Source organism: Leopardus geoffroyi, chromosome C1 (genome assembly GCF_018350155.1).
Source record: "Leopardus geoffroyi isolate Oge1 chromosome C1, O.geoffroyi_Oge1_pat1.0, whole genome shotgun sequence".
Lineage (NCBI taxonomy): Eukaryota > Metazoa > Chordata > Mammalia > Carnivora > Felidae > Leopardus > Leopardus geoffroyi.
Window position 1 is genome coordinate 11,881,653 of NC_059328.1, and position 25,307 is coordinate 11,906,959.

Sequence of the window (25,307 nt, forward strand, 5' to 3'; positions counted from 1 at the left end):
CACCTCAGAAAAGTATGTATCCTGGAAAAATCCCAGCATCTGAACTTTATAAACAAACGGGAAGAGTTCCTTCCTTTCCTAGGGGAACCCCAAGGCTCTGCTCTCATTCACCTGTCCTGAGACCACCACAGACCCAGGTTGTTCTAGGACTGCAAATGGCTAGAGGAGACAAGGAGAAATCACCGGCTCATATAGATTAACTATGAACGGGTCCAGGGATCGGGAAGGAGCTAATATAGTAATATATTGCAAAGAACTGAAAGTAGTTGCCTAAGTAACATCCTATGCCTTCTTCACAGAGATTAGTACATGGAAGTGCTGAGCGCTGGGTGCCTTCCTTCTATGAAAACAGAAAAATATTTAAGATACTTCATAGGCGTTTTAATCAAAAGCACATCATCAATAAAAACATGTAATTGGCATTAAAAATAAACTGTAACAAATTGTGAACAGAATCCAAATTCATTAGTTTGCTACCTTTCTCTTCATGAATCAGATTTCCTTTAACAATCTATCCATCCATACAGAAGTCCTGGATCGATATAGTTTATAACTTACTTTAAACACCTCCGTCTACTCTCTTGTATCACCAGTTAATTTTCTTCCTAGTGCATTAGATTTTCTTTGTATTGACTGATTTGTTTATGGGCTGTCTTCCCCCCAAACAGACCTGCGTCTTGTTCACTCCTATATCTGCCCCAGCTTGGACAGCACTGGGCGTAAACATTCAATAAATAAAGGCATGAAAATGAATAAACAAAGGGATGAAGGCAATCCCTTTTCAAGCTTTGGGAACTTGAGGATAACTTCTGACCACTCTCCACTCCCTAGCTAGTACTTCTGTATATATACAAACTGAACTTGATCAGATTCTACATCTCCCTCCATCTGAATACTGTATTGCATGTAATCTGAACAAAAACTATGAAAGGTAGATATCACCATCTCTATTCTAAAGGTGAGGCAAATGAGATGTTACATAACCTGTTTACGGTCACCGGTTACTAAGCAACAGAGATCTGATGCAAACCTGTGTTTGCCTGGCACAAAAACCAAGCTCTTAATGTTATTACTAACCAGTCTCCTTCCTTCTCACAACATATTCCTCCCATCATTTTAGGTAGGGAGGCCCTAATTATGAGCAGTACCTTTAATTATTAGCCAAGCAGTCTTTCCTCCCCCAAATCTCTATAATACTTAGTTAGATCATCAGATCTTTCTACTTAGAGCAGGATTAAGTGAATAGAGAATTCTCTGGGATACTCACTGTATCTAGAATATGTCTTATTTTTTTTTAAGGTTTTAAAAAAGTAATCTCTACACTCATTGTGGGGCTCAAACTTACAACCCCAAGATCAAGACTTGCATGCCCTACTGACCGAGCCAGCTAGGCGCCCCTAGAATATTTCTTAAAGTTGACATGGTAGGTCTTAAGTAAGAAATGAGTGATATGTCCACAAACAAACTCACATAAGAATGTTGACTGCAACTATATTCAAAGCAGAAATAACCCAAGTATTCATCAACATTAGAATAGGTTAAAAAAAAAAAAGTAGTATATTCACATTACGGAACAGTCACAGCAACGAAAAGGAATAAACCCCTGATAAATGCAACCGCACAGATGAATCTCAAACAGACCAAGATGAATCTCAAGTCTCTTAGAAGTCAGAAGGTGGTTACCTCAGTGGGGAGTGGTATTGACATGAAAGGGCATGAGGGAACTTTCTGAGGTGACAAGTATTTTGTTTCTTGATCTGGGTGATAATCACATGGGTGTACACACAGTTTAAAAAGTCTGAGTTGCGCAGAGAACAAATCTAAGTTAAGATTTGTTCATTTTACTGTATGTAAATTATGTTTTAATAAAGTATTAAGAAAAAAAGACTAGCTAATGTCAGAGCTGATAGAATGAAGTGAACTTCACACCGTCACATGGCATCAGCCACCGTCACATGGCATCAGCCACTCCTTTTACCAGGAAACAGAAAGACCAATCGAGGTCTTTGAGAACATATTCCTTCCATAAAATGCAACCACGCTGTAACTCATATATGTAAATAAAACAGCAAGAAACAACTTAAGATTGGGCAATGAATTTCAGAAACATTACTAAATGGGAAAGAAGGCAAAAAAGGAACACAGCATAAAAGCCGACAAATCAAATATAAAATAGCCCATAATCACTCCTAGAGAGAACTATGGAACAGAGGAAATTATCAGGCACACTGCTTGTTTGAAAAAGAATTAATTAAAGCAGTATTTCAAGAGTTCATTTCCCAAAAAGGAGATGAGAGGTAGCTTCTAAGTTTTGAAAAGTTAAAGTAGTCTCTAAGAACCTAAGTTGATATTTCAAATTAGTAAATGACCAATCACAATTCTCACCCACCTAGAAGACCAACCACCCTGCAGATTCTTTACAAAATCTCCTCAAGGTCACAAGAACTGAAAAACTTGAAAAACCAGCCCAATCCTGACTGTACAGAGAATAAAGAGCCAAATAATAAGCACTAGGGCATGAGCTGGTGCAAGGCACTGCCGAGTCTCCTAGAGACCAATAGTGTCATGGGGAAGGAGTCAGAAATGACTCTAGCATAGTATCTTTTGTGTTCCCCCACATAAGATTAGCCTTCTGCAATTTCACTCAGGACACAAAATAAAATTAAGAAATCTGAATAGCACTGGAGATAGGGATAAAGCATCATACAAAATGAAGTCTACTGTGCTCATAAAACACCAAGTGCTATTGGTGGGGGGTGGTTATGTGGATACTTGAGAAAAACAAACACTAGATGGTCTGAGAGTCTCACTGCACAGGAAATGCAACCAAAAACTGCCTGTCAAGAGGGTAGGCAGACAGGATAACAGTGCAGGTATGGAGGCTCAGAATTCTAAGGAACGTCACTGCTTATGCTCAGTGACACTCAGACTTCTATCTAAAATAAGAAAAGGCAGGGGTGTCCAGGTGACTCAGTTGATTAAGAGTCCAACTTCGGCTCAGGTCATGATCTCATAGTTTGTGGGTTTGAGCCCCACGTTTGGCTCTGTGCTTGACAGTGTGGAGCCAGCTTGGGATTCTCTCTCCCTTTTTCTCTGCCTGTCCCCTGCTCTCTCTCTCTCTCAAATAAATAAACTTAAATTTAAAAAATAAATAAACAAAATAAATAAAATAAAATAAATAAAATAAAATAAAATATAAGAAAATGTTTATAGAGTTTTAAGAAAGGACAGAAAAACTCATGAGCTGGACCAAGTAAATAAAAGTGAAAGGATGCAGAATTTTCAACATGGACAGATTTTAATACATTTTGGCAATCAAGACATTAAATAATCAAGAAAAGATCCAGGGGCGCCTGGGTGGCTCAGTTAGTGGAGTATCCGACTTCAGCTCAGGTCATGATCTCATGGTTGTGAGTCTGGGCCCCACATTGGGCCCTCTGCTGTCAGCACAGAGCCTCTGTCCCCCTCTTTCAAAAATAAACATTAAAAAATTTTTTTAAAAAGGGGCACCTGAGAAGCTCAGTTGGTTAAGTGTCCGACTTTGGCTCAGGTCATGATCTCGCAGTTCATGAGTTCAAGCCCCACACTGGGCTCTGTGCTGAGCCTAGAGCCTAGAGCCTACAGCATGCTTTGCATTCTGTGTCTCCCTCTCTCTGTCTTTTCCCTGCTCATATTCTTTCTCTCCCTCTAAAAAATAAATAAACATTTTTTAAAAATTAAAAAACAAACAAACAAAGATCCATAGGTTAAAATTAGTTGGGCCTTCTCATTCATAAAGAAAATATTAAAACAGTGAGGTCAATGATCAGTTTTTAGCACAGAGAACAGAAGAAGCTTGGATTGTATTTGAAAGTCCTCTTGTTAAATATGGTCCAATATTTACCAGTTGATAGGCATCTACCTCTCTCTCATCTCCACAGAACTGGCATTCTCAGAACATAATGGTAAGTTTTAAAAATGTATAAAGTGTTTAGATTCAAAACAACACTACAAAGTAGAATCTAATGCCTTTGAACACACTGATAAGTTATTTAAAAAAATTCCACATCCAGCTATTTCAATGTCAATACTGACACCTGGGACCTAAGCCAAGGGAAGGACTGGGTGATCTTTTCCAGAACACACTCTCCTGGTTAGCTGTTCTGGGTATACCTGGTGCCAGGTATCAGTCCCACACTCCCTTCTTTGTTTTGACATTTCCTGAACATGTTACGACAGGCTCAGGAAAGGCTAAACTTTTCTACCAGACACAGGACAGCAAAGCTTCATCAATGGATCCAAGAGCCCTGTGTGCACCATTTTTCAAATATCATTTACAGAGTAAGAGAAACAATAACACTCTGGGCAGTTATTTCTGGGCAGTTCCAGAACTTTCCAGCTTTAAGGATATTCTGGCCTTCCCACAGACATCTGATATGACCAAGATTCTTTCTTTTTCTTGCCCAACTCCGAAAGTAAACTAGCTTTTCTGCTAGATTACTCAGTGATTTTGGAAGATGTGATTATTTGTTTAGGAAACAGTCTTAATGAAAACAAAATTATTTCCAATAGAGCTTTTGACTTTGCACGGCTGGAAAAATCTTGATGTGTTAGGTCAAAAAAAAAAGATGTCTTCAGCATTCTGCTCCCCGCCAAAAGAAATTTGAAAAGGCAAATCATATTGATATTTGAAAATTCTCTAAGCTGTGAAAAGGTTTCCTCAAATGACATATACCCTTCTGCTCATTATCCTTTTCTGACTCTGATGACAGACATAACGGCCAGAGCGCTTAGTTTTTCCCCCAAATTCAATAGAATATCAAGGACCAAGGGCAACTACAAATAAAGGGAATCACAGGAAAAGAAAGAAAAGCAAACTAGGAAAAAGAATTTTAAAGGAAGGGCAAAAAAAAATTTTTTTTTTTATAGTAGAGAAATCTAATAAACACTATCTCAGCCAGGTGATCAAAGTTAAGATCAATGGTAAAAAAATTATGTTCATAGTATGTACCCTCAACAGGATGTGATAAGGACATTTTACCACTGTGGTGTTCCTCCCCAAAACCTGTAACTCTAATCTAACCATAAGAGAAACATCAGACAAACTCAAAACGAAGGACAGTCCACAAAATACCTGACAGTACTTCTCAAAACTGTCCAGATCATCAAACTAGGGAAGTCTAAGAAACTATCACAGCCAAGAGGAATCTAAGGAGACACAAAGACTAAATATAATGTATCTTGGATGGGATCTTGGAACAGAAAAAAGGTATTAAACAAACAAAAGAAAAAGAACTGGGGAGCCTGGGTGGCTCAGTCGGTTGGGCGTCTGACTTCAGCTCAGATCATGATCTCACAGTCCGTGGGTTCAAGCCCCGTGTCAGGCTCTGTGCTGACAGCTCAGAGCCTGGAGTCTGCTTCAAATTCTGCCTCCCTTTCTCTCTGCCCCTCCCCTGCTCACACACACTCTCTCTCTCTCTCTCTCTCTCTCTCTCTCTCTCTCTCAAAAAAGAGAATAAAGTACAAACTTTAGTTAATAATAATGTATCAGTACTGGCTCATTAATTGTCATAAATGTACTACACTAATGCAAGCTGTTAACAATAGGGAAAACTAGGTGTGGGGCATATGGGAACTCTGTTCTATTCTAAAATAAGTCTATTTAAAAAGTTTTTTAAAACGTGAAAGAAATTATAGAAAAATAAAACTACTCACAGCATGGCAGAGGAGAAACAACACAGACTTTAGAGACAAAATCTTGGGTTTCAATCACTGCTCCATCATTTATTGGCTGTGTGATCTTAGGTAAATTACTAGGTGATTTTCTGAGCTTCAGTTTCCTCATCTGTAAAATGGGGATAATAGCAGTGCCAACCTAACTGGGTTGGTTTGAAGGTTAGATAGTTTGTTTGAAGAATCTGAGACAACCAACGCCCCACCCCTAAAACGCTTTCAAGGGTGTCATCCGTACACATTTCCTCAGACAGCAGTCCACTCCTGACTAATCAGAGTAAAAGGTAGCTGTTTCTACCAAGAAGCAGTTAAGAGAACACCGAGCAGTCATCCTTCTTCCTTAACAACAGTTTAGGAGTCTAGCTTTGAGCATTACACACTCACCTAACAGACTGCGATAACAAAGTGAAGTCACAGATTGTGCAGTAAGAAAAGCCAAAAGATTTTGGAGGGATCCAGAATTTCCAAATTTAGCTAGGGATATTTTCTCTTTTTTAAAAATGGAGATCCACCACTCTATTCCCAACCTCTTGAGACTAGGTGAGGCTGGTATGAGGCAGAGGAATCTATTTTTTTTAGTAAGCTTCTTCCCAGGCTACTTGGACAAAAGTGACTTTTGTCAACCTGTGACTTTTAGGAACAGTGATCTTGTCTCTACCTCTTTCACAGAGAAGAAACCGAGGCCCAACGAATACAGAAGTGATCAAGGATTAAGTTCAGAGGCAAGTGGCTCCAGAGTGGCAAGGGTAGCCTGGTTGTGTATCTCTGTCCCTGAGTGTTTTCTAAAACAAAGGGTCTGAGCCATAAGCCATCACTTGGAATTTCATGTGTGATTGATAGGGTAGAAACTGAAAAGCAAAAAAGTGTATTGGACAATAAGATTCTTACAGGGAGAGTGTAGTGGGAAAATCAACTGTGCTCTAGGACTCGTTAACAGAGAAGACAAGTTGAGTCTTAAATCCTTATCTAACATTTATCAACTCTCCTACCTGTGGAAAATTCTAAAACTGAAATTTGTTCCCCTTTTGTAAATGGGTGTGGACTAATCTTGAAGTTCTGAAAACGAGAACACTCCAATTTTAAGTGCAAAAATGTGTACTTGAACATCTCTACTTTGATTTAAAGTAACCAAAAAAGGCCGTGACTTATAATGTTATTATACATTAAACAGATGCCACGATTAGCTTCCGTCTGACTAGAGGGTATTTTAGAAACAGTGTTTAAAAATTAGTCTTTTGAAGGACCTGTCCCAAGAACTGTGCATTTGCTGGGGAATCAGCACAGGCTGATTAAGAATTAAGGTGTTCCCTTAGCACAACTCCAGAAGGTAGAAGATTCAACTTCCTAGAACACCTGGCAAAGACTACAATGTAGACAATCGTACATTCATAATCACCGCCAGGATGTTCAATGGCCTGTTCTGCTCCCCCTCGGTTATTTTATCTAAGCGATAAAGCAATCAGAACTTCTACCGGTTCCCACGTCTACCCATCCGCCAGCATCTGTAATCACATACTCCTTCCTGCTCCTTGGGATAAATGGTCAGTGCTCTCGTCCATGGCCAGCCCTCTCCCTTTCTTACCCCTCGAGGACAAGCTCCAACAATCCTTCCTCTCTATCCACATCGAGTCTTCCCTCTAGATCATTCCCAGCAGCATGAATATGCTATAAAATCTGCCATCTTAAAAAAACAAACCTCTCCAATCTACATTCCCCTCCACTCAGTGCTTGGTTTCTCTGCTCTCTTTTACAGCAAAACTCTTCAAAAACGGCAATGCACTGTTTACACTTCCTGTCTTCAACTCCTCTCTTCCCACTGTCTTGAAACCATTCCAAATACACTTTCGTCCTTATCACTACTTGAAAATACTCTTCACTCAACCTAAGGACAATTCTAAGTCCTCAAATGACTTGACCTCTTCCTTGAGTAGGACCTGGCTGATTATTTCCTCCCCTCCCAGAAACACTTTCAAGTCTGGTGGCTTCTAAGATGCCTCATTCTCCTGTCTTCCCCCACCCACCTCCACAGACATGCCTTTTCTAGGTTTTTGCTGTTTCTCCCTCTCTCCCTGATCCCCAAACAAAGCTATGTCCCAGACTTACCTTCTTCTATCTTCACTCACTTCCCTGGTCATCTCACCCAGGGAATCCATGATGCTAATCGCTCCCATATGGCTATCTAGACAACTGTCTCAGGCGTGCAGGTCTCTCTGGAACTCCAGACACAACTCCACCTGGATGTCCCAATGTGTGTTTCAAATGTAATGTGTTTTCAAACTGAATCTCTCATCTCTCCTGAACTTTGCCGACCTTGGCCACCCACAGCCTTTCTTACCCATCTCAGTTAATGGCAACACTATTCCTTCAAATACCCAGGCTAAAAATCCTTAGGACTGCCCTTGACTCTTCTCTCTTATCACACTCCACATCCACATCATGGGCAAATCCCACTGGCTCCACTCAATCCATCCAGTTGTTAACTTTCTGCTAACACCCTAACCCAAGTCACCATTTCTTGTCTAGATTATTGCTACCACTTCTTAGCTGGTCTCCTCATTCTTACACTTGTCTTCTTATACACTCTTCTCAGAAACCTAAATGGCCAGTCATTGCACTCAAAAAATGTGAAAAAGTCCCCACGACAGCCTGAAAGTCTTATGTGTATGACATATTTCCGTCCATTATTTGTCCAACCCCCCTTCCTAGAACATTCTCCTTTGTTCACTCTCATTCCTCATTACCCCTTGACTGTCCCAAGCACACTCCCACCTCCAGACCTTTGCACTGGTTATTCTCAGTTTGGAATGTTCTTTTACTTAGCTATCCATTTGGTTCACTTCTGTACCCAGTCAAGTCTTTGTTCTAATGCTACCTTCTCCATGAGGTCTACCCTTATCGACCTAGTTATAACTCCCTATTCCTGACCCTCCTTACCATGCTATAATTTTGCCTCAGTAGCAGTAACCATCTTCTAACATACTATATTATGTTATTTGGCATTTTAAATATGTCTTCCCTCATTTGGATTTGATCTCCACCAAGAGCGGGATTTGTGTCTGTTTTATTCACTCATGTGTCCCCAGCATCTAAAACAATGCCAGGCACAGAGTAGGAAATCCGTAAGTATTTGCTGCAAGAACAAATGAAGGATGAGAGTAGAATTAACAGAACAAAAGGAAGGACTGTGCTGTCGTTTACGGGACGTCAAGCACTCTACTTTAAACATCAAACTCTCATAACAACTAACTACATGATACCACCACTGAAATGTGTAAAGAAATAAAAAAGTTAAACTTCTTCCAAATATTTATTGCCCATTTTAGGGAACGGGCCCTCTATCTACCCAGCTGTCAAACCTGAAGCATAAGTCAGCCTTGACCGGCCCTCTGACCCTCCCACAGCCAATCCAGCAAGAAGTCCTGCTGATTTTATCAGAATTTCAGCTCAAATTCTTCCATTTCCCTTTACCTCTACTCCTAGGACTCTAGTCCAAGTCATTACATCCCCTCACCCATACCATGTGAGGGCCTCCTAGCTGTTGTCTCGGCTTTGTCTTCTTGCCTTCATCAATCCATTTCCTGAGTAGCAGCAAAAGTGTTCTTTAAAATGTAAATTGGATCATATTCCTCTGCTTAAAATCTCAAAATCTCTCAGATGCTGGAGCGTGAACGAGTCAGCTCCTGTTTACATCTCAGCTCCACCTGGGCCACTCTGCTCCTTGCTCAGCATACTATGTCTGTCCACCAAGGTCCACTTTCGGGTCCTCTTATGTGTGCTATTCTTTGCTGCCCCAGGGCCTCTGCATATGCTGGCCTCGCTTTTTCCACTCTTCATCCTTCAAATCTCAGCAAAAAAAAAAAAAGTTGCCTTCTGTTTAAAGTAGCTCTCCCCCTCTTATTCTGGCTCATTCCTTGTTTTCTCCATACTTTGTAATAATTTGCTTGCTTGTTTTTGTTCCTCCCCCATTACAGGATACGATATACACTTCATGAGGGGAGGGGCTACAAGACAGCTGTTAAAAGGAAGCAGGGGGCACCTCACTGGAAGCATCTGAGAAGTACTAGCTATAGGTAGGTCTGGCTCAGCCGGAAGAGTTCTCATTCTAACATTTGTCACCACCACACTCCCTCTAGATGGAGTGCTTCTATCACTGCAAAAGGAACTAACAACCGGGATTCAGAGGCAAGTCGCATTAATTCCCCCTGGTTATGGACTGAACTGTGTCCTCTCAAAATTCGTATGTTGAAGCCCCAACCCCAATGTGATGGCCTTTGGGAATAGGACGTTTGGGAGATTAATGAGATTTAGATGAAGTCACAAAGTTGAGGCCTTTTATAATGGGATTGGTGCTCTTATAAGAAGAGGACGAGACACCAGAACTCTGTCTCTGCCAGATGAGGAGAGAACAAGAGGGCAGCTGTCTCCAAGACCAGAAGACAACCCTCACCGGCACCCTGATCTCAGTCTCCTAGCCTTCAGAACTGTGAGAAATAAAGTTCTGTTGCTGAAGCCCCTAGTCTGCGGTATTTTGCTGTGGCAGCCTGAGCTGGCTAGGACACCACCCTACGTGGCAGGGCTCCTGTCTCATGTCTAGGGGCAGCTGATAAACAAGGAAAAAGGCACCTGATGCAGAAGCACCCTCCAGAAAGACTCTCCAGATGAAACTGCCCCACTGCTTGTCTGCTACTCTTCTCCACACGGCTACACTTTCAAAGACTGAACCCTGTTGAGGTTACGGCTTTAAATACCCTCTGCTTACAAATATAAGTGAGGGGACTCCACAGCTGACACCCTCCCCTCAGTCACTTTCCAACCTGCCCACCTCCGTGCGCCAGAACGGGTGAGTCAGGCACACCAAGGCGTATCAACAACGGAGTGCTGTTCAGAAAGACTCACTGATGTTTCAGTGAGGAAGTCATTTTGGCTGGGACTCATGACAGCACACAGAAGCATGTCCTCAGGCAATCTTCCCATGGGATTTCTGCCCGAAGGAGAATCTCACAGGCTTCTTTATTAAAAACTAGTGCTTGTTTGTTTAAAAAAGGAGACATTTCAAAAAACTGTCTTCCCCCCTTGAAAACTAGGCTCTAATTGTAGATTACAGTGAAGTGGCAAGCAGATTCTTTGAGACACTTTGTTAGAAAATTGAACCTTCAGGAGCTTCTATGTTTTACAAAAGGAAACAGTCTACCATTGTATTTTTAAAGTCAGTTATTTCTCTGATACTTCTACCTTGAGGATCTCAAAACAGAGTCTTAGTGGTTTAAAAAAAAAAAGAAAGTCCCACGTCTACCTTACAGAGGGAAATTAGGGAAATAAGCCAGTAGGTAGCAGTATGCTATGAAGGTCCCACAGTCCAGGGCTCCACTTCTAGAAGGAAGATCAACCCCCAGGCCAAAGTATCAGAAGCATAGAGCTTGGTTACACAATAGAGAAGGGGCAGTATTGGCGTTTTGTGACTGGAATAGCCAAAACTGCTCTGGAATGGGACCTGGACACCAAGTACAGTGGCAACAGGATGCTGAAGCTGAAGAAATCTTGGACATTTTAGATCTGTGATTCCAAATATTAATCAGTATTGCTCTAAGTGCAAGAGGGGACAGGGGGCTAGAAAAGGAAACTCTCCAAAGCACACAATTCTAAGGGCCCTAAAACAGCACTAACTTCCAAAATTTTTAAGATTAACACTTGGTCTTCTTTCTAATGATTTTAATAAAGAATTCCATCTGTACAAAACCCAGCCCCACCTGTGAGTACCTGCTGTCAGTAGGCTTCTACTTCCTAGATTTGTCTATTGCAGGGGAAGGAACAGGAGCTTACAGCTTTGGGGAAGCAAATTATAGTTTCTTCTCTTAAAAAGGTTTTAAGCCCCTGGCTTAGACAATCATAGCAGTCATTCCAGAAAAAAAGAAAAGCATAAACTAGCCATTTGAAAACAGAATCATCTAATCCTACTCCGTATTTGTCCCAGAGAGATGCAGTCATCTGTTCACTGACAATGCAGACTTGGCTATCATGGCAGGAGATGAAACTCAGGTCTCTTCACTCTTAGCCTAGGCTCTTTCTACTATACCAAGTCACTTCCCATGTAGTTATCAAGCTAGTAAATCAAGACCTAAATGAATAAGGAATCTGCCCAAGAAAACCTGAGTCTCCTTAGTCCTAGAGTGAATTCCAATCTTGAAAAGCCACATGAATGTCTGGGAAAAGCTTGTCAACAAATCTAATAGAGTACTCTATGCTCAGTGGACTCTTATGTCTCCAGCACACCAGCCCCTTCGGTCTTACGGCTGTGCCTTTTCAAACTGTCCTGCCTCAAGAGTGCAAAAACAAATCCCCGACAGGTTAAATCAAAAAGGAGAAAATAATCAGGCTCCTGGGTGGCTCCTTTGGTTAAGTGTCTGACTTCGGCTCAGGTCATGATCTGATGGCTCATGAGTTCAAGCCCCGCGTCGGGCTCTGTGCTGACAGCTCAGAGCCTGGAGCCTGCTTTGGATTCTGTGTCTCCCTCTCTCTTTGCCCCTCCCCCACTTGTGCTCTGTCTCTCAAAAATGAATAAATATTTAAAACAAAAATTTTTTTTTAAAGAAAATAATCTAGTTTCTTTCTGCCAGAATTTCGGCATAGTGGGACTATGCAGGAATGTATCTACTGGAGAATCTTCCCACATTCCTGAGTCGTTAAGAGTAACCAGCAGAGGCATGTTCCATACACTCCCCAAATGTCTGAGCTGGCAACAACAAAAGATATTCAGAGATCTCAGCCCTGGAACAACAGCTTCTGTCAGTGAACTACCGTTCTCACGATGCTGTGTTTCTGCTTACTTCAACTTCATACCAAAAGGCACATCACACCAGTGCAAGGACTTGAGAAAACCACACAAATGAATTCACACAGTAGTACAATTCTGGCAGGGCACCAATACGAGTAATAAAGCATAATTTTTTTTAATTCAAAGACCTTATACAAACACATTACTTTTAGCATTTACACAGATTTGACCTGGGACCTTAGTACCAGAGACCAACACCAAAACAGATCAGATAGAATGTCCATGCAAAGGGAGTTACCTGGTAAGAAGGCAAACATCAGCACTTTAGCTCTTACCTGAAGCCAAAGGTCGGATCCACTCTTTGCTATTTAGGTCAAGTCTCCAGAGGTCATTAAAAGCAGCATTGCAGCTGCTCTGGGTACAGCCTCCAAACACGTACATAGATTGATTAGCATCATAATAGCATGCACCTAGAAAGAAAACAATAAAAACATAACTGATGTTCAATACTGAAGCCTCTCTGACACCTTAACTGTAACACTTATCTTTCAAAGATCAATAATTTCAGCCATTCGGTGACTCTGTGGCCAGGTACCAACTTTCTATAACCAGCCTCTTGTCTTCAGATTGGTTAATATCATATTATTCTTTAAAATAAGGTCCAGCAAGGGGCGCCTGGCTGACAGTTGGAAGAGCATGTGACTCTGGATCTGGGGGTCGTGAGTCTGGGCTCAGTGTGGGGTGTGGAGATTATGAAAAATAAATAAACTTAAAAAAATAAAGTAAAAGAAAGCTCAGAGGAAAGCTATAGAAATATCATTTCTGAGAACACTGAGCAAATTGACAATGTCACCATTAAATAAGACCATATAATTCCAGCAAGAGCACACAAGAATTCAGATTATGGGTGCTCAATGGGTAAAATTTCAGTACAGCTGCACAATTAACCTAAATCTGCATCCTCACCCTCTGGGGCTAGGCAGAGAGAGCCAGTGCTAATGGATGCACTCTGTCCTCCTGTTTCTCTCCTCCAGCCCTCCTATTATTGCTTTTGTTTTCAAATGAAACCTGGAGCACAAACTAATAAACACATCTTTACATGAAGAGAATGACAGAAAACCATTTTAATCGATGCCATGAAGTAACCACACATGAAGATCAATGTATCTCGGGGATCTCAGAAGTAGGATGGTCCCCAAGCTACGGAGAGAACAGCATGGAGGTCGTTAAGCCGAAAGCCACCAAGGTGCATCAGAAAGCCACCAAGACAGGCTGTTCGGTGCTACACAGAAAACCAGTGAAGTAACATTTAAAAAGCATCCAGGTCTCTGAGAAGAGCCTTTTCAATCAGATGATTATACACTCCTCACCGACAGACACCATTCCAAAGAAAAGGGGTAAGGACTGTGAGAGGGGCTGGGCTGTACCTCCAAAACCAGAAGGACCACAGCCAAAGTCTAGAGGAGAGGCACTGCCACCTTGTTTTGCCCTAAAAAGTTCACTTAGTCTCTATTCTTTGGAAACGATGACCCCACTCCTTACAGACTTGCATTTACCGTCTTGGATCTCAGGAAGGGGGCCAAGCAAAACTTTCCTTTCCATTCATTTCACGCATACTGGTGGGAAAAAAAAGAATTCTCAATGTTCCCCTTACGTAAGAGTAAGAGGAAAGTGAAAAGAAACTCAGAGATTCAATCCACTAGTGCATGGTTTCAGTGACCAGTCAGCTTATTTGTAGGTCTAGTGCAGTTTAGCACACCTCTGTTTTTAAGATCTCTTCTGAACTCTGGCACCACTTAGTCAAGTTCAGAAAAAGAGAAATGCTACTGCTATAATTATCTCTGTGATATGTACTAGCTCTGGGAATAACCCTCCTTTTTTTTCTTAAGGAACCTCTGCACTAGAAAGGCCAAGTCAGAAAACTTCAGGAGTTAAGAGGTACCACAGTAGTGTATTTAGTCGCTTACACCCAGTGATCTCAGCCAGTGGAAGGCACAGATCTAAATCATCTTGACCTCTGACATTGTGCAACAATGGAGCTGCAGACTTTTCAAATTAACAGACACACTACAGTATATGAAGATTTAAATGATCTTACACTTTCCACTAACTTTCTTTGCCTTTGCAAATAACTTCTAATCTGTATGTTTTAAAATCCACATCACAGGGGCGCCTGCGTGGCTCAGTAGGTTAAGCATCTGACTCTTGATTTTGGGTCAGGTTATGATCTCTCAGTTCGGTTCATGAGAGGAGCCCTGCGTCAGGCTCCCGGCTGGGTGTGGAGCCTGCTTGGGATTCTCTCTCTCCCTCCCTCTCCCTCTGCCCCTCCCCCCTCAAAAAAAATCCACATCCTAACAAGAAAATCTATTAAGAAATAAAATCCTATGAAACTCCAATGCTCATATTTCAGATTGGTTAAGAACTGCAAATAACAAGGGGCACCTAGGTGGCTCAGTCAGTTAAGCATCCGACTCTTGATTTTGGCTCAGGTCGTGATCTCACGGTTGTGAATTTGCGCCCTGAGTCAGGCTCTTCACTGACAGCAGGGAACCTGCTTGGGATTCTCTCTCTCTCCTTCTCTCTCTGACCCTCCCCTGCTTGCACACATGTGTGTGCACAGTCTCTCTCTCAAAAATAAACGAATAAACATTTTTTAAAAAGAACTGTAAATAATGAAGGATCAAGTTTAGCTGATATTAGACAAACAAGAAGGATAATTGCTAGAGTCACGTTTCAATCTCCACTGAAGGAGCTGAGCTTCAGATATCTTGGTCTTCTCATATCTTTCTTGAATTAGCTACTCCAACAAATTGACTGAAATTTTGAACGGAACCAACTGGTACCAGGCATAAAAGAACATTCTTTTCTTCTTGATAACCCACACTTACGGAAAATAAATTAGCAATGTCCTATGGCCTCTGAAACCTTAATGTGTGTCTATTATAACAATCTTTAATAAGACAAATCTGTGATTTCATAACTAAGAGTCAAGGGCTCATTTATGTCTCCCCGTTCTTCAAACATCAACTCTTGGCAGCTGCTTCCTTCATACAGCAAAAGAGCACAGTGCCTTTATTTTTCAAAGAGGTAGCAAACATTCTTCTTCTCTATTTGGATTGAAAACCCAGCCAACAGCCGGGCCCCATGAGGTCCTTGCCACATGTATTTTAATCCTATACTAAAATAAGGCAATCGGCATTCTCCTGCTTCTCTTGGAACAAACAAAGGTTTCTGGAAGAGGAAGGCATAGGCCAAACTGTGCAAAGCTAGCAGGACTAAAATGACAAGTTTCACACACCGTATTCTCAACGTCTGTCAGTTAATCAGCAATGAAGCTTAGAGAGGAAGAGAGTCAGTTTGGGCAGCTATGTTTAGAACTCCAATATAATGGAATAAGAAAACAGCCATCAATAATACCCTCAAATATTTTAAGCATCCTACTAAGCTTTTGTTTATTGTCTATTTTTATTTAAGACATCTACATGTTGGTCTGGGTGGGTGTGGGGAGACTCAACAAGTTCAATGGGCCTTTTAGAAAAAATTAAGAATTTAAGCAAATACCAGTGCTCAAGTAGTCATTTCCCTTTTACCAACGTTCTCCACCCACATAGTTTTCTTTTCAAAACATCTAGACCAGTGGAATGTGCAATACGAAAGTTACAGTTCATAGTACAGTATGAATACTCTAAGTAACATTAAGAATGTTTATTCTAGGGGCTCCTGGGTGGCTCAGTCAGTTAAGCCTCCGACTCTTGGTTTTGGCTCAGGTCACGATCTCACGGTTTTGTGGGTTCAAACCCCACATTGGGCTCTGCGCTGGCAGTGCGGAGCCTGCTTGGGATTCTCTCTCTCCCAGTCTCGCTCTGTCCCCCCCTCCCCAACTTGTGCGGTCTCTCTCAAAATAAATAAATAAACTTAAAAAAAAAAAAAAAAAAGAATGCTTATTCTAATTGCTACATTTCTTCAAATTTTCTGAAATGGCTTGATTGCTCCATGAACAACTATTGCAAGACATACGTTTCCAGTTAATATCCGATAATCCCTACTCGAAGACAAGTCAAATATTCATATCAACACACAGCAAACCAGTAGTTCTTTGGCATCCTAAACACTTGTGTACTGTAGTATACTCCTCTCTAGTGCAAGGTCTTCCAGTTGTTTCGGAAAGTCACTTGAGAAATGTTTACTTAACTCTAACTTTTGCATTCAGATGTTAAATTCTCTTTTGTTTCACACTTGTTTCCAGGGAAAGGTCCTGAGGCATGTATCCCATGCTCAGAGAGACTATGCTGTCATGTGTCTCACGTCTACAAGCCAGGACATATTTGATAAGGCCTGTAATTACATAACTATGGAACAAGCAAGGCTGGTTATCCCGTTTGGGCCTGCTTAGCTACTACAGGAGCACAGCTAGCATGGGTGTGACATGACCTGACCCTATTTGCAGCCTTCACTGAAATACAAAAAGCACGATGCTGGAGACTCAACAGATCCCTGTATTAATCTGAAAAGGACATTCTCTGTTAGTCAAGGTTTGCATGATCGGTCACGCGCACACTCACCAAAGAGTTAGGAAAACTGGCTTCATTTTCCTTCCCCTCTTTGTCCCAGACTTTTAAACAGGAAAGAAGCTGTACTGCTACATCTTTGTTACACTTAATTTCACAGAATTCAATGATTTCAACTATGGACCAAGTGTTGTGAAAGGTGCATGGATGTCTAATACCTGGAACCTGCTTGTCCTCAAGCAGACAACCATTTGAGGAAGAGATCTCTTCACCACTCTATCATTTTGCAGTTAAAAACATATTTTTGGGGGCGTCTGGGTGGCTCAGTTGGTTGAGCGTCTGACGTCAGCTCAGGTCATGATCTCACGGTTCGTGGGTTTGAGTCCCTCGTCGGGCTCTGTGCTGACAGCTCAGAGCATGGAGCCTGCTTTGGATTCTGGGTCTCCCTCTCTCTGCCCCTCCCCCGCTTGCAGTTGCTCTCTCTCTCAAAAATAAAATGAACATTAAAAAAAATCTTCAAAAAAAAAAAAAGAAGAGCCAAGGAATTCTTCTTGGCTCTTTGATTTAAACTTTAAATCAAGTTTAAAATTCTTCTTTCATATGCAGCCTCTCCAACACAGACAATTATGGCGACAGACAGATGGTAATAAACAGTAAAAGAAAGGCAAGAGCAGTGTTTTAGGGGTGTATAGGCAGAGGAAAAAAAGATCTTAATCTCCATGGCAGGGAATCTGACAGGAGCTTGTGAAGAGGTGGCTTTTGGCTTTATCTCTGAGATGGGTTTTAGAGGATAGAACATTTTAGTCCATTAACAATGGGCAAACAAGTCCAGGGACGAAAAGGGGAACTGGAGGGGAAGGGAGAAGGAAATCAGGGCATCCGAGCAAGGCCATCAAGTAGGGAAGTGTAAGACCTAACAAGGAGTCTCGTGTGGGTGGAGCCTGGCTGTGTGAAGATGTGGGAGAGATTCAGGCTGAAAGAGTAAGCTGGGGCCTCGAAAGCCAAGGGGAGTGGAAACTCCTCCATCAGCGTGGAAAGACTGAGGTTTTCTGTTTTTTGTGTTTTTTTTTTTTTTTTTTAACGTTTACTTATTTTTGAGACAGAGAGAGACAGAGCATGAATGGGGGAGGGTCAGAGAGAGAGAGGGAGACACAGAATCTGAAACAGGCTCCAGGCTCTGAGCTGTCAGCACAGAGCCCGACGCAGGGCTTGAACTCACGAACCGCGAGATCATGACCTGAGCCGAAGTCGGACGCTTAACCGACTGAGCCACCCAGGTGCCCCAAGACTGAGGTTTTTTAGCAGAGGAGTGATGAGACGGGTCTGATGCTTCACTTACAGTGGTTCCCAACAGGGACTCCTATTATTTTAGGCAGGTCCATTCTCTTTGTGGAGGAGCAGCCCATTCACTGCAGGACACCGAGCATTCCCACCTACTAAATGCATACAGTGCTACCCAGTCAAGCAAATGAACAATGACCTTACACATTTCCAAATGCCCTAGGCGGTGGCACTGTCCCCAGCTTTAGAGATGGTTGCCAACAGTGTCTCGTTCAGGTTCAGATGGAGAACCTGAACTTCTTATTTATGCAATCATTTAGAAAAGATTTAGGAAAGATAGAATGTAATCATTCTAATGAGTAATGTAATCATTACTCACATTCATAAATGTGAGTAATGGGAAAAATAAGGAAAGATATGAGAGAGATTGCAGAGATGAACAGAATCAACAAGATCTGACTTTTGTTACTGAAGGAAGAAGAGGAATTGAGGATAAATCCGAGAATTCACACTTGTGTAACTGCGAGAATGATAATGCCATTAACTAAATTATGGAGAGGGGAAAACTTGGGAGGAACTACTGAATTCCACTTTTAGCTGACTAGATATGAAGCATCTGTGTATCTCTGTGGCAATATGAGCAAAGAATTGGAAATGCAGATCTCCAGCTCAATGTGAATCAGGAATAAGAAATACAATTGAGGGGTATCTGGGTGGCTTAGTCAGTTGCATCCACCTCTTGACTTCAGCTCAGGTCATGATCCCAGGGTCATGGGATTGAGCTCTGTGTCAGGCTTCACACTGAGCGTGGAGCCTGCTTGAGATTCTCTCTCTCCCTCTCTCCCTCTCTCCCTCTCTCTCTCTTGCCTCCCCTGCCTGCCCCTCTCCCCACTTGCTTGCTCTCACTTGCGCTCTGTCTCTAAAAAAAAAAAAAGAGAGAGAAAGAAAGAAAAAGAAAAAAGAAATAAAATTGAGCTCTGGGGAGAAACATGCAGTAGGAAGAGGAAGGAGCTAAGGAAAGACATTGAAGGAATTCCTTGTTTTCAACCTATTCTGAAAAATGCCCATTTCTGTGTAACAGTTCTCTTCAGTCTGCCAGCATGCAGAGAGAAAGGTAACAGTGAGAGATGAGCTGAGAGAGAGGAAACGAGACACACAGACACCTTTTTAAAAAATCTATGGCACCTTTGGGGCGCCTGGGTGGCTCAGTGGGTTGAGCGTCCGACTTTGGCTCAGGTCATGATCTTGCAGTTTGTGGGTTCGAGCCCTGTGTCGGGCTCTGTGCTGATGACTCAGAGCCTGGAGCCTGTTTCAGATTCTGTGTCTCCTCTGTCTTTGCCCTTCCTCTGCTTGCTCGCTGTCTCTCTCTCAAAAATAGATAAACATTAAAAAACTTAAAAAAAAAAAATCTATGGCACCTTTTCTTGGATTTTAAATGAAGACATGAAAAAAAATTTAAGGTAAAAACAAATATTGAAATTCACCAACCTCTGAATTTCTGTGAGATTACTCACTCTATTTTTCTTCTCTATGTCCCCTGCAAATAACTGTCACTATTTTGTAATGATACTCTTTCAAAAGCTAGTTAATTGAAAATTTTTTTTCTTCTCTCATTAGAAAGCTAAATTGTCGGGGCGCCTGGGTGGCTCAGTCGGTTGAGCAGCTGACTTCGGCTCAGGTCATGATCTCGCAGTCTGTGAGTTCGAGCCCCACGTTGGGCTCTGTGCTGACAGCTCAGAGCCTGGAGCCTGCTTCAGATTCTGTGTCTCCCTCTCTCTGACCCTCCCTGGTTCATGCTCTGTCTCTCTCTGTCTCAAAAATCAATAAATGTTTAAAAAAAAAAAAAAAAGAAAAAAAAAGAAAGCTAAATTGTCTGTCCGTGATAATTACTCACCCCTGAATACTTCCCAGCTTGGTTTCTACTTTATCCAGACTCACTCCATTTCCCTCACTTAGGGTTCTTAAAAATACTTGTTTCAAAAAGCCATCTTAAAACAGTCTTTAGAAACTCTGTCTCTGCCTCTCATTCCAATTATCTGTCAGTAACTGAAGTTAACCCTCCCTCAACAACAAATACTGGATCTAACATGGATTCTCCTGTAATTTCATTACATATCCTTTAAAAAATTTATTTGTTAATGGTTATTTATTTTTGAGAGACAGGGAGAGAGAGACAGAGACAGAGAATGAGTGGCGGAGGGGCAGAGAGAGGAGACACAATCTGAAGCAGGCTCCAGGCTCCAGGCTCTGAGTTGTCAGCACAGAGCTAGATCTAGGGGCTCAAACTCACAAACCCATGAGATCATGACTTGAGCTAAAGTGACTAAGCCACCCAGGTGCCCCTCATTACATATGCTTGACAAGGATTCATTTATAGTCTTAAATGAATTAAGCATTTAAGTGTGGATTCCTGAAAACATTCAAGTCCGTTTCAAAAACTATTTTTGTAGTAAGAAGGAGAGGAAGAGAAAGGGGGGGGGGGAGGATGAGGAGGAAGGAAGGGAGAGAGGAAGAGAAGGAAGTACCAGTAGTAGTAACAGTAGCCTGGGCTTTGTTTTTTGTTTGTTTGCTTGCTTTTTAACATTTATTCATCTTTTGAGAGATAGAGTGCGGGGGTGGGGGGGGGGTGGGGAGAGAGAGAGAGGGAGACACAGAATCCGAAGCAGGATCCAGGCTCTGAACTGGCAGCACAGAGCTGGAGGTGGAGCTTGGACCCACGAACCATGAGATCATGATCAGAGCCAAAGTCAGAGGCTTAACCAACAGTGGCCCCTGTTTCTGTTTTTAATGTTTATTTATTTAATTTGAAAGAGAGAGCAAGTGGGGCACCTAGGTGGCTCAGTCGGTTGAGCGTCCGACTTCGGCTCAGGTCATGATCTCACGGTTCCAGCCTCAGCCTCGCGTCGGGCTCTGTGCTGACAGCTCACAGCCTGGAGCCTGCTTCAGATTCTGTGTCTCCCTCTCTCTCTCTGCCCCTCCCCCACTCATGCTCTGTCTCTCTCTGTCAAAAATAAATAAACATTAAAAAAAAATTTTTTTTTGAAAGAGAGAGCAAGTCAGTGTGAACAGGGGAGGCAGAGAGAGAGACAGAGAAACCCAAGCAGGCTCCATGCTGTCACCGCAGAGCCCAATTTGGGGCTCTATCTCACGAACTATGAGATCACAACCTGAGCTGAAATCAAGAGATGCTCAATGGGCTGAGCCATTCAGGTGCCCTGTTTACGTTTTTTGTTTTTCAGTAGTTGCTGTTAATGGCCTTTTCCACTCTGTTGACATTTGCACTAATGGTACAAAAGCAATGCAGAGTAAAACTGTTACAGCCTGTGCAAAACTCAAGGCAGGGGCATTAAAACAAAGAAAACCAGTGCTGACTTCACAGACCCCCAAAAGGGTCTCACAGATTGCCCTCTTCCCCAGAGGCCTAGGAATCACACTTTGAGACCCACTGCCCTAGGGGGGTTACGATAGCAAAAGTAAAACAGCTCCTGGAGAGAACGGAGAACACGGCAACCATCTGGCCTGCTCCTTTGATCTATTTAGATCCAGTTCCAAGACAATGATAAATTATAATTGTGTACTGAATTCTCCTCTGGAAATGAGAATACAATACAGGGTTTGGGACAGCCAGCCTCCAAGATGGCCTCCAAAGGTCCTCACAGCCTGGTATTTACCCTGCTGGTCAATATCTGTGTGACCAATAGAACGGATCAGGAAAGAGGTTCATTTCAGAGATTAGGTTGTAAAAGACACTACAGCTTCTATCTTGGTGTCTCTCTCTCCCTCCCTCTCTCTCTCTCTCTCTTTCTCTCCCCAATCATTCATTCTTTCATTCTGTGGGTAGCCAGCTACCAAGTCATGAGCAGCTCCACAAAGAGGTCCAAGTCCTTTTTTTTTTTAATGTTTATTTATGAGAGAGAGAGAGAGAGAGAGAGAGAGAGAGAGAGAGAGAGAGTGCGCAAGCATGAACAGGGTAGGGACAGAGAGAGAGGGAGACACAGAATCTGAAACAGGCTCCAGGCTCTGAGCTGTCAGCACAGAGCCCGACATGGGGCTCAAACCCATGAACTGCAAGATCCTGACTAGAGCCAACGTTGGATGCCTAACCGACTGAACCACCCAAGTGCCCCCAGAGGTCCAAGTCCTAAGGAACAGACGCCTCCTGTGAACAGTTACTTGTGTGAACCTGGAAGCAGAGCGCCCGGGCCCCAGTCAAGCCTTCAGGTGACTACAGCCCTGACAGACTGGCTGCAACCTCATCAGAGACACTGAGCCAGAACCTCCTAGCTAACCACTCCCAGATTCCTGACCCTTGGGAACTCTGTGGGATAATAAATGTTTTAAGCTGCTAAGTTTTTTAAAAAACATGAATAACCAATACACTCTCCTTCCCTCAAGAGTTCCAAATATCCACAGTTATCATGATAAGCTCTGAGTATTGTACAGAAGTACTGAAGCACTACAGTGGACACCTGAAAGTAACATAACACTGTACATTAACTATACTGGAATTAAAATTAAAACCTGAATAACACAAAAGAGTTCAAAATTAGCAGTAATATTCAAGAGTATCAAAAAGTTGGGGCACCTGGGTGGCTCAGTCGGTTAAGCGTCCGACTTCGGCTCGGGTCATGATCTCACCGTTCATGAGTTCAAGCCCCATGTCAGGCTCTGTGCTGACAGCTCAGACCCTGGAGCCTGCTTTGGATTCTGTGTCTCCCTCTCTCTGCCCCTCCCCCATTCGTGCTCTGTCTCTCTCAAAAATAAACATTAAAAAATTAAAAAAAAAAAAAGAGTATCAGAAAGTATCAAAATCAGTATTTCAGACAACAACATAGGCTCAGAACAGGAAAATATTTTCTATGAGCTAAAGAGTTGAGAGGTTTCACGAAGGAGCCAGAACTTCAATGGAGTCTTCAAGGAAAGGCAGGCGTTAGCTAAGTGGATACAAACACTCCAGGGAGGAAGAATCCAGCATGGCAATGTGACAGCTTGAAAGAGGAGAGCTCTTGGGCAAAGCTGGGAGATGATGTGGTAAATCTGAACACAGGTCAAATTAAAGAGGGCTCTGAATATAAGACTAAGTTTAGCTTTTATCTTGTAAGCAACAGGCACTGAAGGTTTCTGAACTGGGAAGTAATATAATTAAAGCTGTAATTATGAGAAAGTATTTAGAGCTCCCTCACCCCCACCCCACTGCCACGAGCTTTCTTTATGGAGAACCATTGTTAATATACCTGTACTGGCCTAAGATATACCACATCTTAATCTCATTTTGATGAAGGTATGAATCACTAATAGAATAAAATGGTGTCTACAAAAATCAAATTCAAATGGAGAGTTAATTCTAGAATAATCTAAAAACTCTAAATTAGGGGCACCTGGGTGGCTCAGTCGGTTAAGCATCTGACTTCGGCTCAGGTCATGATCTCACGGTTCGTGAGTTCAAGCCCCACCTCAGGCTCTGTGCTGACAGCTCAGAGCCTAGAGCCTGCTTCAGATTCTGTGTCTCCCTCTCTCTCTGCCCCTCCCCTGCTCACGTGCTCGCTCTCTCTCTCTCTCTCTCTCAAAAATAAACAAACATTAAAAAAATTTAAATAAAAAATAAAAACTCTAAATTGTGTCTTATTTACCAGAGCATTTATAATTTTACTATTTAAATTGACATTTTAAAATTAATACCCTTCATGTTCAAAATCTTTGTGTGATCCCAGCCAAATTCAGTGTTGGCTAAACATATACTATGTTAAAATAAAGAATTATTTCAGGGGCGCCTGGGTGGTGCAGTTGGTTAAGCGTCCGACTTCAGCCAGGTCACGATCTCGCACTCCGTGAGTTCGAGCCCCGCGTCAGGCTCTGAGCTAATGGCTCAGAGCCTGGAGCCTGTTTCCGATTCTGTGTTTCCCTCTCTCTCTGCCCCTCCCCCGTTCATGCTCTGTCTCTCTCTGTCCCAAAAATAAATAAACGTTGAAAAAAAAATTTAAAAAAAAAAAAAGAATTATTTCAACTCTTAGTGTTAAACTCTGGCTACTCCCTAAGCAGGATCTTGGAAACACCTTCCTGTACTTCTTTGATATCCTCTTACTTGATATCAATGTTCAAGTCCAAGATAACACCTTGACCTCTTTGGGGTAGAGATACTAGAAAAATTCAAATATAAAATTATACCAAGGTGCCTATGCTGTACTTAGGCTCACACTCTTCCCTGATTCTGAAGTTAATATAAGTCCTCATTTTACATTCTCTTCACTAAAAAGTCAAACAAAATACATGCCTCCAGAGGAATTTTTGGAAATATGACCACGGGCAGGATGGCATCTACTCTCACAGTAAATACTTACTGTGTGAGAACCGTTGAGTGATCGGGGTTCCAGGATAAGGGTAAGTCCGACTCTCCCACTGAATGTTTCCTTCCTGGACAGCCTTTATGAAACCGTGATAACACTGGTGGGCTACACCTAAAGACAAAAATAACAAATGCTTCAGCCTGGATACTTCACTTTCCAACCAAATTATTAAAACTGCATCTATTAGCTGTCACATAACTTCTATAAAACCTAAGTTTCTTATTTTTCATTCAAAGTAAGAAACAGAATTTCGAAAGTAGAAGATCCAATCCTTTCACTTTACAAAGGCTCAGGGTGGCTAAGTGTTACAAAGGTCAAGGTTACAAAATTAGCTCACACTATAACTCTGCTCCCCTTTATGTCATATCTTAAAGCAACACATTAAAATAACTGGTAGAGGCACCTGGCTGGCTCAGTCAGTAGAGCACGTGACCCTTGATCTCAGAGACGTAAGTTTGAGCCCCACGATAGGCATAAAGTTTACTTTAAAAATAAGTAAGTAACTGGGGTGCCTAGGTGGCTTAGTCAGTTAAGCATCCAACTCTTGCTTTTGGCTCAGGTCATGATACTGTGGTTTGTGAGACAGAGCCCCAGTCGGGCTCCATGCTGACAACACAAAGCCTGCTTGGGATTCTCTCTCCACCTCCCCCACTCACACTTTTTCTCTGACTCTCTCAAAATAAATAAATA

At 42.1% G+C, this 25,307-nt stretch overlaps 1 protein-coding gene across 2 annotated transcripts in view; it reads right to left on the minus strand.

The window, feature by feature from the left end:
* Positions 1-25,307, minus strand: part of FBXO42 (F-box protein 42) — a 99,206-nt gene that overhangs the window by 20,212 nt on the left and 53,687 nt on the right. Inside the window, exons 3-4 of one of the 2 annotated variants that reach the window (XM_045475793.1) lie at positions 24,612-24,728; positions 12,820-12,954 (exon numbers count right to left, since the gene is read on the minus strand). In XM_045475793.1, the coding sequence (XP_045331749.1) occupies positions 12,820-12,954; positions 24,612-24,728 (252 nt within the window). Of the gene's footprint in view, positions 1-5,694; positions 5,825-12,819; positions 12,955-24,611; positions 24,729-25,307 lie in introns of those variants that run through there. The other variant, XM_045475794.1, reaches the window with a different exon arrangement.